Here is a 17,591-nt window from a genome sequence, read left to right on the forward strand (position 1 = left end):
GTAAATACTGTTACAACTCTTCCTCAAGTAAATTAACCCATCTGTTACATATATATATATTTTATTATAAGTTATCTCAGCATGTTTGCTCGACCCAACACTGCACTATTCTCTCATCGAGCCTTGTACATGTTAGTCTTTTTTTAGTGAGGAGAGCTGAAAGAACAGAGAGTGAGTGACGGACGCTCTTCAGCTCTAAACACCAACTCATGAACAAAGTGACTGAGTTTGACTCTCCATCAGCTTCTTACGACACCCTGCAATGAAGACGAGAAGAAAACATTTTGTTCATGTGTTTATTCAGGATGTCAAACTTCAGTTTGTTCACACATCAAATAAGTAAAGTGTGTTCAATGTCTCTTGTTCAATCATTTCATGAACACATTCACTTCATACACACAGTTTGTTTGATCTCCACTCACAGAAAACGATGATTTATCTCCTTATTGATTTAATCAGGAGGATTACATTTTTAAAACACCTCAGAGGACATTTTTTACTTTACTTTGAATATGAACAACAACATTTATTCTGACTAACTCATTTCTTTAAGTGTGATTTTATAGATTTTCTACAAATGTACAAAGTGGTGAGAAGAGAAAATCAACATTAAAGAAAAGTTTGCTGCTCTCTCTTCAGACTCATGAATCAGAACAGAAACAACAGCATATAAATGTATGAATACCAATAATCAAACATGGAGAGCGGAGAGAAGTTGATATTTTCACGCAGAGAAATGTCAGCTCAGGTGAACAAAAGTCATCCTGAGCAGTGAAAGAGTCCACGGCTAAACAGACACAGGAAGGAGTGTCACTTAAAGACACTCAAACATTGACAGAACAGACGAGAAGAGGTCAAAGTACCGCCCATAAAATTTGATTGACAGGTGACGATGATCAGATCTCAGCAACGAGCATGAGTAAAAATCAAGTTGAAGATTTAAAACACAGCAAGTTAAACATCTGTCTCGTTAATGACTTCTGTCTATTTCAGTTTACACAACTCAGCAGTGGATCCATTATAAACAAACCTGAGTCCAGCATGAAGAGGCTGAGTGAATGTGGTCTGGACTCTGTGGAGGAGAGTCATGGTTTTAGAGATGCTGTAGAAGGACAGAATACCTGCTCTGTGATCCAGGTACACTCCTACTCTGGAGGACTGAGGACCTGAGACAGGAGTGCAGACATTGTTGTAATAAAAGTCATAACTGTTGCTGTAACAATCTAACCTCCAAGATTTATCATTACCTCCAAACCAGCATTCATATGACCTCTCTGCTCTGCTGATATTCTTGTATGTGACTGCTACACAAACTCCCTCTCCTCTCCTCTCCACTTCCCAGTAACAACGACCCATCAGACTCTCTTTACTCAGGACCTGCCACCAATCAGTGAATCTGTCTGGGTGACTAGAATAAGACTGTTCTTCACTCGTTGTTACTTTTCTGTTCTCATCAGATAATAACAGCTCTGTGTTTACTGTGTTTGGATCCAGTGTGATGTCACGTGAATATTTTAAGAACTCAGCTCTGGTCTTGGGCTCTGGTTCTGGTTCTGACAGTAAAACATCCACTTCAGTCACTGTCTGTGAGATGTTTGTCCATTTCTCTCTCAGGACATCCTGTAGTTTATCTCTTACTTCTGACACAGCCGCTGTCACATCCTCAAAGTACCTCAGAGGACGGATCTTGATGCTGGATGAGTGTGTAGATTTACTGAGTGGTGACAGTGAGGGGTAGTCCTGTAGAAACTGGTTGTGATCTTCTGTGTCTGAGAGCTTCTCCAGTTCAGCGTCTCTCCTCTTCAGCTCAGTGATCTCCTGCTCCAGCTTCTCCTGAAGCTCTCTGACTCGACTCACTTCAGTTTGCTGCTTGGATCTGACCTGCTGCTTCACATCAGAGCGTCTTTTCTCCATGAGACGGATCAGCTCAGTGAAGATCTTCTCACTGTTCCCCACTGTTTTATCAGCTGAGCCATTGATAGCCTCCACCTCCTGTTGGAGCAGCTTCACATCTTTCTCTCTGTCCTGGATTCTCTGCTGGATGTTTTGTCGACTCACCTCGAGCTCTCTCTGCCTCTCGCTCCTTTCTGCTGCAGCTGAGACTGTGTCATGACCTTTGTGTTCGTCCACAGAGCAGAGATAACAGATAGACTGCTGATCAGTCCGACAGAACATCTTCATCACCTCATCATGACGAGAGCAGACGTTCTCCTGGAGCTTCTTGGAGGGCTCCACCAGCTTGTGTTTCTTAAAGACAGGTACTTCATAATGAGGCTGAAGATGTTTCTCACAGTAAGAGGCTAGACACTGCAGACAGGACTTACAGGCTTTCAGTTTCCTCCCGGTGCAGACATCACAGGCCACATCTTCAGATCCAGCATAGCAGTGATCAGCAGGAGCAGCTTGGAGTCCAGTCTTCTTCAGCTCCTCCACTAAATCTGCCAACATGGTGTTTTTCCTGAGGACAGGCCTCGGTGTGAAGTCCTGCCTACACTGAGGGCAGCTGTAGATTGTCTTCTCATCCTCTTTATCCCAGTGGCTTTTAATACAGTTCATACAGTAACTATGTCCACAGGGAACAGTGACCGGATCCTTCAGGAGATCCAGACAGATCGAACAAGAAAGGGTTTCCTGACCCAGCTGAACTCCTTTCTGCGCCATTTCTCCTCTCGGTAACAACAACTGTCTGAGTTTCTCTTCCTGAGAAATCAAACTAGCTCCACCTCTGATCTGCACAGCATGTGTTTGTTCAGTGAACGTCAGCTCTTGTTGGTAACACCCATCCTCAACTTGTAGATCTAAAGGGGAGGAAACAAGGAAATATAGAGTCAGAGTGGAGCTGGCTGTGTTTGAGAGCAGGAAGAAGAGGGAGAGGTTAACAAGCTGTGCTTCATTCCAGGAAGAGGAGCGGTGAGAGAGAGAGAGACTTGTTTACAACAGAGAACATTTCTCTTTTAAAAACACTTCTCATTTCAGATTTTACAAGATGAACTCTTCTTTGAATCGGAGGGTTTGGAGAAGGCTTTCTGCCCCCAGTACTGCATGTTGTTTGTACAACATAGAATGTTTCTATGTGGAACTAAAGTTCCTTGTTTTGCTTCCGCTACGACGGAATTAAGGGACGGACATGTACGGTGCGCACACGTTACCTGCCTTGAATTTGTGTATTTCTACAAGTACAAATTTGTTTTTCTACAGACATCTCGCAAAATGTGTCGCAAAACTCAAGCAGCGCAGATTCACGACAGAAAAGTAGTGGATTTTTTATACCAGTAAACATTTTTACATGTTCACTTTTTTTTCCTTCAACTTCTCACATCACATTCTACAAGCTCTCCTATTTTGCAACATATCTACCTTCATATTTCTAACATTACAACAAGTTAAATTTGCTTGCTGCATTAGCAATATTTTTGCAGATTAAAAGCAATCCAGGTTTTATTTTGTATCTTGAAGAGGTTTTTCTGGACCTGTCAGGTGATTGTGTCTTTTAGTGTATTGTTGACTAGAAATGACATAAATACACTTGGTAACATGGAGAAGAATGGCAGCAGAATCCAGGGACAGATGTACATAAATGAAGACCAGAGGGAATTAGTGAATAACTTTAAGTAGTTTGACTTCTTCTCACTCTCTTCTGCACAAACTGAGTTCAGGTGCTTAAGTGGATCTTAACATCTCTGGTTAACAGTATGAAGGCGCCCTCTTGTGGTGATTTCTACTCTCTGCAGGAAAGCATCTGTATTATTATCCTCCCTTGATATCAATCACACCGCTCAATGTAAATACTGTTACAACTCTTCCTCAAGTAAATTAACCCATCTGTTACATATATATATATTTTATTATAAGTTATCTCAGCATGTTTGCTCGACCCACCACTGCACTATTCTCTCATCGAGCCTTGTACGTGTTAGTTTTTTTTTAGTGAGGAGAGCTGAAAGAACAGAGAGTGAGTGACGGACGCTCTTCAGCTCTAAACACCAACACATGAACAAAGTGACTGAGTTTGACTCTCCATCAGCTTCTTACGACACCCTGCAATGAAGACGAGAAGAAAACATTTTGTTCATGTGTTTATTCAGGATGTCAAACTTCAGTTTGTTCACACATCAAATCAGTAAAGTGTGTTCAATGTCTCTTGTTCAATCATTTCATGAACACATTCACTTCATACACACAGTTTGTTTGATCTCCACTCACAGAAAACTATGATTTATCTCCTTATTGATTTAATCAGGAGGATTACATTTTTAAAACACCTCAGAGGACATTTTTTACTTTACTTTGAATATGAACAACAACATTTATTCTGACTAACTCATTTCTTTAAGTGTGATTTTATAGATTTTCTACAAATGTACAAAGTGGTGAGAAGGGAAAATCAACATTAAAGAAAAGTTTGCTGCTCTCTCTCTTCAGACTCATGAATCAGAACAGAAACAACAGCATATAAATGTATGAATACCAATAATCAAACATGGAGAGCGGAGAGAAGTTGATATTTTCACTCAGAGAAATGTCAGTTCAGGTGAACAGAAGTCATCCTGAGCAGTGAAAGAGTCCACGGCTAAACAGACACAGGAAGGAGTGTCACTTAAAGACACTCAAACATTGACAGAACAGACGAGAAGAGGTCAAAGTACTGCCCATAAAGTTTGATTGACAGGTGACCACGATAAGATCTCAGCAACGAGCGTGAATAAAAATCAAGTTTAGGATTTAAAACACAGCAAGTTAAACATCTGTCTCGTTAATGACTTCTGTCTATTTCAGTTTACACAACTCAGCAGAGACTCCATCATAAACAAACCTGAGTCCAGCATGAAGAGGCTGAGTGAATGTGGTCTGGACTCTGTGGAGGAGAGTCATGGTTTCAGAGATGCTGTAGAAGGACAGAATACCTGCTCTGTGATCCAGGTACACTCCTACTCTGGAGGACTCAGGACCTGAGACAGGAGTGCTGACATCGTTGTAACAAAAGTCATAACTGTTGTTGTAACAATCTAACCTCCAAGATTTGTCATTACCTCCAAACCAGCATTCATCTGAGCTCCCTGCTCTGCTGATATTCTTGTATGTGACTGCTACACAAACTCCCTCTCCTCTCCTCTCCACTTCCCAGTAACAACGACCCATCAGACTTTCTTTACTCAGGACCTGCCACCAATAAGTGAATCTGTCTGGATGACTAGAATAAGACTGTTGTTCTGTCATTAATGTTACTTTTCTGTTCTCATCAGATAATAAAAGGAATTTGTATGCTGTGTTTGGATCCAGTGTGATGTCACATGAATATTTTAAGAACTCCGCTCTGGTCTTGGGCTCTGGTTCTGGTTGTGACAGTAAAACATTCACTTCAGTCACTGTCTGTGAGATGTTTGTCCATTTCTCTCTCAGGACGTCCTGTAGTTTATCTCTGACTTCTGACACAGCTGCTGTCACATCCTCAAAGAACCTCAGAGGACGGATCTTGATGCTGGATGAGTGTGTAGATTCACTGAGTGGTGACAGTGAGGGGTAGTCGTGTAGAAACTGGTTGTGATCTTCTGTGTGTGAGAGCTTCTCCAGTTCAGCGTCTCTCCTCTTCAGCTCAGTGATCTCCTGCTCCAGCTTCTCCTGAAGCTCTCTGACTCGACTCACTTCAGTTTGCTGCTTGGATCTGACCTGCTGCTTCACATCAGAGCGTCTTTTCTCCATGAGACGGATCAGCTCAGTGAAGATCTTCTCACTGTTCCCCACTGTTTTATCAGCTGAGCCATTGATAGCCTCCACCTCCTGTTGGAGCAGCTTCACATCTTTCTCTCTGTCCTGGATTCTCTGCTGGATGTTTTGTCGACTCACCTCCAGCTCTCTCTGCTTCTCGCTCCTTTCTGCTGCAGCTGAGACTGTGTCATGACCTTTGTGTTCGTCCACAGAGCAGAGATAACAGATAGACTGCTGATCAGTATGACAGAACATCTTCATCACCTCATCATGACGAGAGCAGATGTTCTCCTGGAGCTTCTTGGAGGGCTCCACCAGCTTGTGTTTCTTAAAGACAGGTACTTCATAATGAGGCTGAAGATGTTTCTCACAAAATGAGATCAAACACTGCAGACAGGACTTACAGGCTTTCAGTTTCCTCCCGGTGCAGACATCACAGGCCACATCTTCAGATCCAGCATAGCAGTGATCAGCAGGAGCAGCTTGGAGTCCAGTCTTCTTCAGCTCCTCCACTAAAACTGCTAACATGGTGCTTTTCCTGAGGACAGGCCTCGGTGTGAAGTCCTGCCTACACTGAGGGCAGCTGTAGATTGTCTTCTCATCCTCTTTATCCCAGTGGCTTTTAATACAGTTCATACAGTAACTATGTCCACAGGGAACAGTGACCGGATCCTTCAGGAGATCCAGACAGATCGAACAAGAAAGGGTTTCCTGACCCAGCTGAACTCCTTTCTGTGCCATTTCTCCTCTCGGTAACAACGACTGTCTGAGTTTCTCTTCCTGAGAAATCAAACTAGCTCCACCTCTGATCTGCACAGCATGTGTTTGTTCTGTGAACGTCAGCTCTTGTTGGTAACACCCATCCTCAACTTGTAGATCTAAAGGGGAGGAAACAAGGAAATATAGAGTCAGAGTGGAGCTGGCTGTGTTTGAGAGCAGGAAGAAGAGGGAGGGGTTAACAAGCTCTGCTTCGTTCCAGGAAGAGGAGTGGTGAGAGAGAGAGAGACTTGTTTACAACAGAGAACATTTCTCTTTTAAAAACACTTCTCATTTCAGATTTTACAAGATGAACTCTTCTTTGAATCGGAGGGTTTGGAGAAGGCTTTCTGCCCCCAGTACTGCATGTTGTTTGTACAGCAGCCTAGAGGTTGCTCTGTTGTGAAAGTGCAATGCAGGCTTCATGAAAGTCATTCATTAAACTCATAAATGTCTGTGTTGCATGCTGGGAAACGTATTTGTAATGCTTACTGTGCAGGCGTCACTTTGCTGCCACCGGTGTTTTCTGAAGCAGCTTGTGATGACGATGAGCCCTCTCTGTGCAGATAAATGCAATTCTTCCTCTTGTCTTCAAATATTCTGCTTGTATGTATGCAACACTGAAGCCTGCTCCCCGCCTCCACACTCCGTCACGCTCAGAGCATGCAGGGCGGGGCTGACCACGGACAGACTGGCATTCTTCTCATGCTCACATTGATTTGAAGCTTCTCACACAAACAGCAAAAGCGAGTCGTAACTAGTTAGTGAATTAAATTTTATTAGAATCAAGAATAGAAAACAGCAGCCAGCAGCAACTAAGTGACTCATAGGCTGTTTCTGTGACAGCCGGCGCTTACTGAAAGAACTGGTTTAATCCTGCATTCACACCAAAGCTGGAAAAACAACTTCCAAACTCAGGAAAACAAACGGTCACAGGAGCATTTAAACAGTTTCATCGTCAGAAGTCATTAATTAGATCATAGCTGAATAAAAACTCTTCTTGTGTTAACTCATCAGACAAACGATTGTGATCTCACAGACATTTATGTAACAGAAGAATTCAGCGAGATTATCCCTTTTAAGTATCTAAGATTGAAGGTGAGGGCATTCAGCAGCCGGACTCTGACATCCTCTCAGGCCGAGCTGATTGACAGGTGCTGGGCGGGGTGAAGACGTCGGGGTCGCTGATGCCCAGCTGCAGGTTGAAGAAGCGGGTGGAGGTGGTGACGCTGCTATTCCTGACGTAGGTCTCCTGCACGGGGTAGCAGTCCTTCAGGGTGTAAACGCCCACCCAGGTCTCATCTGGTGGAGAGACGAGAAACAGGTCACAGCAGCTCTAAGAGGAACTGGAGGTTCATATCCAGCAGAAGTTGGAACGGAAGACAAACACAACTGAGCAGCTTTTTAAATTATGGCAACAACACGTGTGCCTTTATAACGTCTTGACCGTCCTCCAAATTAGTTTTTAATCTGTTTGATCACAAGAGTTTCTGTGAGATCTTGTGTTTGTGGAATAACACATACACTGTAAATATTAATGGATGAAGCCTGAGTGACGTCACCCTGTTACAGCAGGGGGCTCCGGAGGCTCATCAGCAGCAGCCGCCATGTTGGAAATCCTGTCTCAGCCTAACTTTCAGTCAACCTAACGACAGGCTAAGAGCTGGAGCTGAGGCGGGTTTTAAGCCTCTTGACAAACCGTTATACCAACCTGTCAATCATGTCAGAATCATATATCAGAATTATAATGTTAAATATGGGTTGAAACTGTCTTTATGTCTGTGGTTTTGAAAATCAGTTCAGTTTTGATAATCGTCTAGATTGAAGCCAAAGACTTTTTTTAAATCACGTTTATTAGTTGGTGGAGACCAAATATGAGCTGAAACTGGCGGTTAATACTGACTTATTTATTTGATTATTATATATCCAAGATCAGGAATATCCTGTCACAAAATAGTGCAAAAAAACTAGTTCATGCATTTGTTACCTCCAGACTGGATTATTGTAATTCTCTTTTGTCAGGGTGCTCTGGTGGATCTCGAAAGACTCTTCAACTAGTCCAGAACGCTGCAGCTCGTGTACTGACCAGAACCAGGAAATGGGACCACATCACTCCTGTGTTGGCTTCTCTGCACTGGCTCCCTATACAGTCTAGAATAGAATTCAAGATCCTTCTTTTCACTTACAAAGCTCTAAATGGCCAGGCACCATCTTACCTGAAGGAGCTACTAGTGCCGTACTGTCCCTCGAGAACATTACGGTCCCAGAATGCAGGTCTGCTAGTGGTACCTACAGTCTCCAAGTGTACTATGGGGGGTAAAGCCTTCAGTTATCAGGCTCCTCTCCTCTGGAATCGCCATCTCTTATCCCATCTCTCCCTCTATCCCTTTCCAAGCCCGGTGCAGTCTAGGCCTGTGAAGGCTGTTTCGTCGTGAGCCAGGGATCCGGCCGAAGATTTCTGCCTTTTAATAAGACAGTTTTTTCTTACCACTGTAACTTTTGCTGCTTTTCTAAAGTGCTCATGATGGATAGACCGGATCTTTAACGATCTGTAACATAACAATAAGTAAGGTCTTTTACCTGCTTCTTGTAACATAACAATGAGTAAGGTCTTTTACCTGCTTTTTGTAACATAACAATCAGTAAGGTCTTTTACCTGCTTTTTGTAACATAGCAATAAGTAAGGTCTTTTACCTGCTTTTTGTAACATAGCAATGAGTAAGGTCTTTTACCTGCTTCTTGTAACATAACAATGAGTAAGGTCTTTTACCTGCTTCTTGTAACATAGCAATAAGTAAGGTCTTTTACCTGCTTTTTGTAACATAGCAATGAGTAAGGTCTTTTACCTGCTTTTTGTAACATAACAATGAGTAAGGTCTTTTACCTGCTTCTTGTAACATAACAATGAGTAAGGTCTTTTACCTGCTTTTTGTAAAGTGTCTCGAGATAACACTTGTTATGAGTTCACGCTATACAAATAAAAATTGATTAATTGATTATGACTTTCTGTCTGTGCATGTCCTTTCTGGTGTTGTGTTTAAAATATTTTAAAAACCAGGTTTACGTTGGCGTGCCGGCTTCCTGTCCGACCACTCCTGGACCTCCACGTTGTCCCCGGGGCCTCCGATGATGTACTGGTCCTCGAAGGTGGAGTTGGCTGGGATGTCGAAGGGATCCCAGGCCTCGGTCAGAGCGATCTTTGAGCAGTCCTTCGTCTTCTGGTCGATCTGGAACATCACCAGGCTCTGGTACAAAAAGATGTACTCGAAGAACCTGGAGCCGAGGAAGAGAAAAATGAAGGAGTGACATCTTTGAATGTCTTCTTCTGGCCAAAACAAACAGAACAAAACCTAAAAAGCATTTAATTTATAATCATACATGAAAATCAGGAATTCCTCGCATTTCAGAAGCTGAAATCTGAAACATCTGGAATGTTTTATAATTAATTAAAATGTATGGCTTCATTTCTTTCAACTAATTGATTGATGGGCTTATGTTACAGCTCTAAATCATACCTTCTTGTTCCCATGTAGAGAGCTTTAACCACGCCTGCCTTTTATTTACATTTATTAGCTATATTTAAAATATAAAAATAACCGCTCTGTGATGACTCTATATTTCACTCTTTATCATTTTCTGAGCTTATATTTCTACTTTTATCAATCTACATCTGTCTTTTCTGTTGATATCACGATGGTTATTGTTATTTTCTCTCATGTATGTCGGTAGGTTTGCCGCTCACTCGTCCATCACTCTGAGTGAAGAGAGGAACTTCTTATACACGACTCTCTAATTCCTAAATCCCTGAGTGAATGAAAGTTTTTTGTGTTTACTTTTATCACAGTTTAATTTTGTGAAAATGTATTTTATTTCCCTGAAAACTCGACTTTTTAATTATTTAATATATTATTTTGTAATGCCTAAAATAAGCTGGTTCAGTCTCCAAGTGAGGCCTCTATTAACACTAAAATCTTACTAAGAAGGCTGATAACATCAAAGTATCTCAATACACTTATTGTAAACCATTGTCATCTGAAAAGTCCAGATGAACATCTTATTTCAAGGTATATAACTAAAAATAAATAAAGGTCTGAACTGCTTGTAAAAAGTGAAAATAATATGTTTATGCAAATTTGACTTGATGACACCTTTTACATGAAGGTAGATATGCTGCAAAATAGGAGAGCTTGTAGAATGTGATGTGAGAAGTTGAAGAAAAAAAAGTGAACATGTAAAAATGTTTACTGGTATAAAAAATCCACTACTTTTCTGTCGTGAATCTGCACTGCTTGAGTTTTGCAACACATTTTGCGAGATGTCTGTAGAAAAACAAATTTGTACTTGTAGAAAGGCCCCCTCCCCCTCCCCCTCCCCCTCCCTCCTCCCCCCTCCCCTCGCTGTGTGTCTGCATGTGGGGGGAATTGGCCAATCAGAAGTACATTTTCCCATTCAAATCCTCCATTGATTTTTCACAAAATTATTTTATCAAGAGATTGGTGACTGAAACCAAGACGACCAGCCACCTCAATACTCCTGACTATAGTACATTTAATTCGGCGCCAAAACGGCATCGAAAAACTGAGAAAAAGGCAAAGATACAAGACTGATACATAATTTTTGTCCTACTATTGTTGACTACCTATCCCACAATCCCTTGCGAATTATTTTGTTTCTTCTTAAAAGTAACTTGAGTCGTTATAGTGTTTATACTTGAAGTGCTGTTACATAAAACTTTAAGTTCATGACTCATAAATGATTTCATATTGTCATCATTTCATGAATTCGATAAATAAATAAATAATAATTCATGTATGTTAAGCTAAAAGGTTAAAAACACTGTTAAAATCTTTCTGTTTCTATGTGGCACTAAAGTTCCTTGTTTTGCTTCCGCTACGACGGAATTAAGGGACGGACATGTACGGTGCGCACACGTTACCTGCCTTGAATTTGTGTATTTCCACAAGTACAAATTTGTTTTTCTACAGACATCTCGCAAAATGTGTTGCAAAACTCAAGCAGCGCAGATTCACGACAGAAAAGTAGTGGATTTTTTATACCAGTAAACATTTTTACATGTTCACTTTTTTTTTCCTTCAACTTCTCACATCACATTCTACAAGCTCTCCTATTTTGCAACATATCTACCTTCATATTTCTAACATTACAACAAGTTAAATTTGCTTGCTGAACCAGCAATATTTTTGCAGATTAAAAGCAATCCAGGTTTTATTTTGTATCTTGAAGAGGTTTTTCTGGACCTGTCAGGTGATTGTGTCTTTTAATGTATTGTTGACTAGAAATGACATAAATACACTTGGTAACATGGAGAAGAATGGCAGCAGAATCCAGGGACAGATGTACATAAATGAAGACCAGAGGGAATTAGTGAATAACTTTAAGTAGTTTGACCTCTTCTCACTCTCTTCTGCACAAACTGAGTTCAGGTGCTTAAGTGGATCTTTACATCTCTGGTTAACAGGATGAAGGCGCCCTCTTGTGGTGATTTCTACTCTCTGCAGGAAGGCATCTGTATTATTATCCTCCCTTGATATCAATCACACCGCTCAATGTAAATACTGTTACAACTCTTCCTCAAGTAAATTAACCCATCTGTTACATATATATATATTTTATTATAAGTTATTTCAGCATGTTTGCTCGACCCAACACTGCACTATTCTCTCATCGAGCCTTGTACGTGTTAGTCTTTGCTTACATTGTGTTTCTTGTTGTAAATTAATGTTGTCCTTTTTGTGCATTGAGAGTATCGTTTTAATGAAGTCAAATTCCTTAAGTGTGAAAGCATACGCGGCCAATAAAGCTGATTCTGATTCTTCTGATTCTGATGCTGCATTCAGGACACATTGGAAATATAGGAAAGAAAAGTTTGTCAAAATGTTTTTAGAAGTCAAAATGTTAACGAAAACTCTGCTCATTCCTCAACAGCAAATCTTTTTTAGTGAGGAGAGCTGAAAGAACAGAGATTGAGTGACAGACACTCTTCAGCTCTAAACACCAACACATGAACAAAGTGACTGAGTTTGACTCTCCATCAGCTTCTTATGACACCCTGCAATGAAGACGAGAAGAAAACATTTTGTTCATGTGTTTATTCAGGATGTCAAACTTCAGTTTGTTTACACATCAAATCAGTAAAGTGTGTTCAATGTCTCTTGTTCAATCATTTCATGAACACATTCACTTCATACACACAGTTTGTTTGATCTCCACTCACAGAAAACTATGATTTATCTCCTTATTGATTTAATCAGGAGGATTACATTTTTAAAACACCTCAGAGGACATTTTTTACTTTACTTTGAATATGAACAACAACATTTATTCTGACTAACTCATTTCTTTAAGTGTGATTTTATAGATTTTCTACAAATGTACAAAGTGGTGAGAAGAGAAAATCAACATTAAAGAAAAGTTTGCTGCTCTCTCTTCAGACTCATGAATCAGAACAGAAACAACAGCATATAAATGTATGAATACAAATAATCAAACATGGAGAGCGGAGAGAAGTTGATATTTTCACTCAGAGAAATGTCAGTTCAGGTGAACAAAAGTCATCCTGAGCAGTGAAAGAGTCCACGGCTAAACAGACACAGGAAGGAGTGTCACTTAAAGACACTCAAACATTTACAGAACAGACGAGAAGAGGTCAAAGTACCGCCCATAAAGTTTGATTGACAGGTGACGACGATAAGATCTCAGCAACGAGCGTGAATAAAAATCAAGTTGAAGATTTAAAACACAGCAAGTTAAACATCTGTCTCGTTAATGACTTCTGTCTATTTCAGTTTACACAACTCAGCAGAGGCTCCATCATAAACAAACCAGAGTCCAGCATGAAGAGGCTGAGTGAATGTGGTCTGGACTCTGTGGAGGAGAGTCATGGTTTCAGAGATGCTGTAGAAGGACAGAACACCTGCTCTGTGATCCAGGTACACTCCTACTCTGGAGGACTCAGGACCTGAGACAGGAGTGCTGACACTGTTGTAACAAAAGTCATAACTGTTGCTGTAACAATCTAACCTCCAAGATTTGTCATTACATCCAAACAGACATTCATCTGAGTCCCCTGCTCTGCTGATATTCTTGTATGTGACTGCTACACAAACTCCCTCTCCTCTCAACTCCACTTCCCAGTAACAACGTCCCATCAGACTCTCTTTACTCAGGACCTGCCACCAATCAGTGAATCTGTCTGGGTGACTAGAATAAGACTGATGTTCACTCATTACTGTTACTTTTCTGTTCTCATCAGATAATAACAGCTGTGTGTTTGCTGTGTTTGGATCCAGTGTGATGTCACATGAATATTTTAAGAACTCAGCTCTGGTCTTGGGCTCTGGTTCTGGTTCTGGCAGTAAAACATCCACTTCAGTCACTGTCTGTGAGATGTTTGTCCATTTCTCTCTCAGGACGTCCTGTAGTTTATCTCTGACTTCTGACACAGCTGCTGTCACATCCTCAAAGTACCTCAGAGGACGGATCTTGATGCTGGATGAGTGTGTAGATTCACTGAGTGGTGACAGTGAGGGGTAGTCGTGTAGAAACTGGTTGTGATCTTCTGTGTCTGAGAGCTTCTCCAGTTCAGCGTCTCTCCTCTTCAGCTCAGTGATCTCCTGCTCCAGCTTCTCCTGAAGCTCTCTGACTCGACTCACTTCAGTTTGCTGCTTGGATCTGACCTGCTGCTTCACATCAGAGCGTCTTTTCTCCATGAGACGGATCAGCTCAGTGAACATCTTCTCACTGTTCCCCACTGTTTTATCAGCGGAGCCATTGATAGCCTCCACCTCCTGTTGGAGCAGCTTCACATCTTTCTCTCTGTCCTGGATTCTCTGCTGGATGTTTTGTCGACTCACTCCGAGCTCTCTCTGCTTCTCTTGCCTTTCTGCTGCAGCTGAGACTGTGTCATGACCTTTGTGTTCGTCCATTAAACAGAGATAACAGATAGACCGCTGATCAGTTCGACAAAATACTTTCATCTCTTCATTATGACGAGAGCAGACGTTCTCCTGGATCTTCTTGGAGGGCTCCACCAGCTTGTGTTTTGAATAAGCAGGTATTTCATAATGAGGCTGAAGATGTTTCTCACAAAATGAGATCAAACATTGCAGGCAGGACTTACAGGCTTTCAGTTTCCTCCCGGTGCAGACATCACAGGCCACGTCTTCAGATTCAGCATAGCAGTGATCAGCAGGAGCAGCTTGGAGTCCAGTCTTTTTCAGCTCCTCCACTAAATCTGCTAACATGGTGCTTTTCCTGAGGACAGGCCTCGGTGTGAAGTCCTGCCTACACTGAGGGCAGCTGTAGATTGTCTTCTCATCCTCTTTATCCCAGTGGCTTTTAATACAGTTCATACAGTAACTATGTCCACAGGGAACAGTCACCGGATCCTTCAGGAGATCCAGACAGATCGAACAAGAAAGGGTTTCCTGACCCAGCTGAACTCCTTTCTGTGCCATTTCTCCTCTCGGTAACAACGACTGTCTGAGTTTCTCTTCCTGAGAAATCAAACTAGCTCCACCTCTGATCTGCACAGCATGTGTTTGTTCAGTGAACGTCAGCTCTTGTTGGTAACACCCATCCTCAACTTGTAGATCTAAAGGGGAGGGAACCACTAAATATAGAGTCAGAGTGGAGCTGGCTGTGTTTGAGAGCAGGAAGAAGAGGGAGGGGTTAACAAGCTCTGCTTCATTCCAGGAAGAGGAGCGGTGAGAGAGAGAGAGACTTGTTTACAACAGAGAACATTTCTCTTTTAAAAACACTTCTCATTTCAGATTTTACAAGATGAACTCTTCTTTGAATCGGAGGGTTTGGAGAAGGCTTTCTGCCCCCAGTACTGCATGTTGTTTGTACAGCAGCTTAGAGGTTGCTCTGTTGTGAAAGTGCAATGCAGGCTTCATGAAAGTCATTCATTAAACTCATAAATGTCTGTGTTGCATGCTGGGAATCGTATTTGTAATGCTTACTGTGCAGGCGTCACTTTGCTGCCACCGGTGTTTTCTGAAGCAGCTTGTGATGACGATGAGCCCTCTCTGTGCAGATAAATGCAATTCTTCCTCTTGTCTTCAAATATTCTGCTTGTATGTATGCAACACTGAAGCCTGCTCCCCGCCTCCACACTCTGTCACGCTCAGAGCATGCAGGGCGGGGCTGACCACGGACAGACTGGCATTCTTCTCATTGATTGACATTGATTTGAAGCTTCTCACACAAACAGCAAAAGTGAGTCGTAACTAGTTAGTGAATTAAATTTTATTAGAATCAAGAATAGAAAACAGCAGCCAGCAGTAACTACCGTATTTTCCGCACTATAAGGCACACCGGATTATAAGGCGCACCTTCAATGAATGGCCTATTTTAGAACTGTTTTCATATATAGGGCGCACCGGATTATAAGGCGCATAGAATAGAACGTGTTTACAACTGAACAAGGCTGGGAGATATTGTGAATATATAAATATAAATACGTATAAAACGTAACGTATAAAACTACAAAAACACAAGTACATAAGACGATTTCCCCAAATAATAAATTATTTCTTTGACGTTTCTCTTAACTCTCAAAACATAGTTTTATACGTAGTGCATTCACAATAACTCAACGTTGTTCAAACGTTAATGTGCATATTCACAATATCTCCCAGCCTTGTTCAGTTGTAAACACGTAAAAGAAACACAGTCTGATACCGCTAATTCAAACGTTAGTGCAGGGGTGCCCAAACAGTCGATCGCGATCGACAGGTCGATCGCTGACTGATTCTCAGTCGATCGCGAGATGTTTTGTCAATATAAAATACAATTGTAAAATAGAAAAGTGATTTCAATTTCATCTCATTGCACTGTTTGCCACACACGGTACCTGTGTTGGGAGCCCAAGTATACTTCCGACCTGTGTGTATTTAATTTTTCATTTATTCATGAAAATGCCGCGTGCATGAGAGCGAGCGAGAGAGCGAGCGGGGGAGCGAGAGAGAGAGAGAGCGCGCGCAAGAGAGAGTGCAGGCATGCGCAATGACGTGCAGGTAAAACCGGGGGGGTAAATGTTTTACCAAAAAGTCATATATAGAAACTATGCTACGAGTATTAAGCGCATTTGATGAAGCTGCAGCTACTTTTCTCTGCTCCTCTCTGCTGTCATGACTGTGAGCATCGCGGGGGACGAGACACACCAACAAACAGCGCACACGCACACACACACACACACACACACACATACACACACACACACACACACACACACACTTGCACTGGAGCGCCAGCCACCACGCGAACCTTTTTACTTTTTACTTTTAGTGCTACAGCACACAGTTGATCTGTACGGACCGAGGTGGGAACACACGTGACCCGGTCAAACAGTCGGTTGGACTTTACTCCGTTCACTCTCACCGTGTCTGCAGCTAATTTAACAAAAGCAAAATCATCTCACAGCAGCCTGCTGTAGTCTGTAGTCTGCATTATTTTTTACAGAACTCTCATTTATTATTTTCTGTTTGTTGTGTGAGTATTAAATGCGTTTGTAGGCTGTTGGTAAAGGCTATGGCTCACTATGTGGACTGGTAGATCTCGGCAGACTGGTAACTTTAAAAGTAGATCTTGGTTCAAAAAAGGTTGGGCACCCCTGCGTTAGTGCATAACTCAACATTGTTCAGTTACGTATAACACGTAAAGCTCACTTTTTCAGTTCATTCCCCGTCCACGAATCCCTCGAATTCTTCTTTTTCAGTGTCCGAATTGAACAGTTGGGCGAGTACGGCATCCAACATGCCCGGCTCCCTCTCGTCATTATCCGAGTCAGTGTCGCTGAGCGCCGTGTACAACCAGTATGGATCAACCAATTAACCAATTGATCCATATATAAGGCGCTCCGGATTATAAGGCGCACTGTCGTTTTTTGAGAAAATTAAAGGCTTTTAAGTGCGCCTTATAGTGCGGAAAATACGGTAAGTGACTCATAGGCTGTTTCTGTGACAGCCGGCGCTTACTGAAAGAACTGGTTTAATCCTGCATTCACACCAAAGCTGGAAAAACAACTTCCAAACTCAGGAAAACAAACGGTCACAGGTGCATTTAAACAGTTTCATCGTCAGAAGTCATTAATTCGATCTTTGCTG

The 17,591-nt window shown here is 41.8% G+C and overlaps 3 protein-coding genes across 3 annotated transcripts; all 3 read right to left on the bottom strand.

Moving 5' to 3' along the window:
- Window positions 1–225: 225 nt before the first annotated feature.
- Window positions 226–6,566, bottom strand: LOC136178931 (uncharacterized). Its single transcript, XM_065953376.1, has 2 exons — window positions 4,769–6,566; window positions 226–2,926 (listed from the first exon to the last, which is right to left on the bottom strand). The coding sequence occupies exons 1-2, from the start codon at window positions 6,445–6,447 to the stop codon at window positions 985–987; spliced, it is 3,621 nt and encodes a 1,206-aa protein (XP_065809448.1). The 5' UTR covers window positions 6,448–6,566; the 3' UTR covers window positions 226–984.
- Window positions 6,567–6,847: 281 nt separating this feature from the next.
- Window positions 6,848–9,991, bottom strand: LOC109979731 (mammalian ependymin-related protein 1-like). The gene is made up of 3 exons (XM_065953377.1): window positions 9,978–9,991; window positions 9,527–9,735; window positions 6,848–7,764 (listed from the first exon to the last, which is right to left on the bottom strand). The coding sequence occupies exons 1-3, from the start codon at window positions 9,989–9,991 to the stop codon at window positions 7,571–7,573; spliced, it is 417 nt and encodes a 138-aa protein (XP_065809449.1). The 3' UTR covers window positions 6,848–7,570.
- Window positions 9,992–12,575: 2,584 nt separating this feature from the next.
- On the bottom strand, window positions 12,576–15,028 carry LOC136179120 (tripartite motif-containing protein 16-like). The gene has a single exon (XM_065954486.1). The coding sequence runs from the start codon at window positions 14,937–14,939 to the stop codon at window positions 13,260–13,262; it is 1,680 nt and encodes a 559-aa protein (XP_065810558.1). The 5' UTR covers window positions 14,940–15,028; the 3' UTR covers window positions 12,576–13,259.
- Window positions 15,029–17,591: the final 2,563 nt, after the last annotated feature.

Source organism: Labrus bergylta, chromosome 4 (assembly GCF_963930695.1).
Source record: "Labrus bergylta chromosome 4, fLabBer1.1, whole genome shotgun sequence".
In the NCBI taxonomy this organism is placed as follows: domain Eukaryota; kingdom Metazoa; phylum Chordata; class Actinopteri; order Labriformes; family Labridae; genus Labrus; species Labrus bergylta.

Coding starts and splice junctions, on each gene's coding strand:
- LOC136178931 (XM_065953376.1), bottom strand. CDS start 6,447: ATGGCACAGAAAGGAGTTCAGCTGGGTCAGGAAACCCTTTCTTGTTCG. Junction 2,927..4,768: donor GAGTTGTGTAAACTGAAATA/GACAGAAGTCAT, acceptor GTTGTAAACAAG/TCTCTCTCTCTCTCACCGCT.
- LOC109979731 (XM_065953377.1), bottom strand. Junction 7,765..9,526: donor CAGGAAGCCGGCACGCCAAC/GTAAACCTGGTT, acceptor TCTCTCCACCAG/ATGAGACCTGGGTGGGCGTT.
- LOC136179120 (XM_065954486.1), bottom strand. CDS start 14,939: ATGGCACAGAAAGGAGTTCAGCTGGGTCAGGAAACCCTTTCTTGTTCG.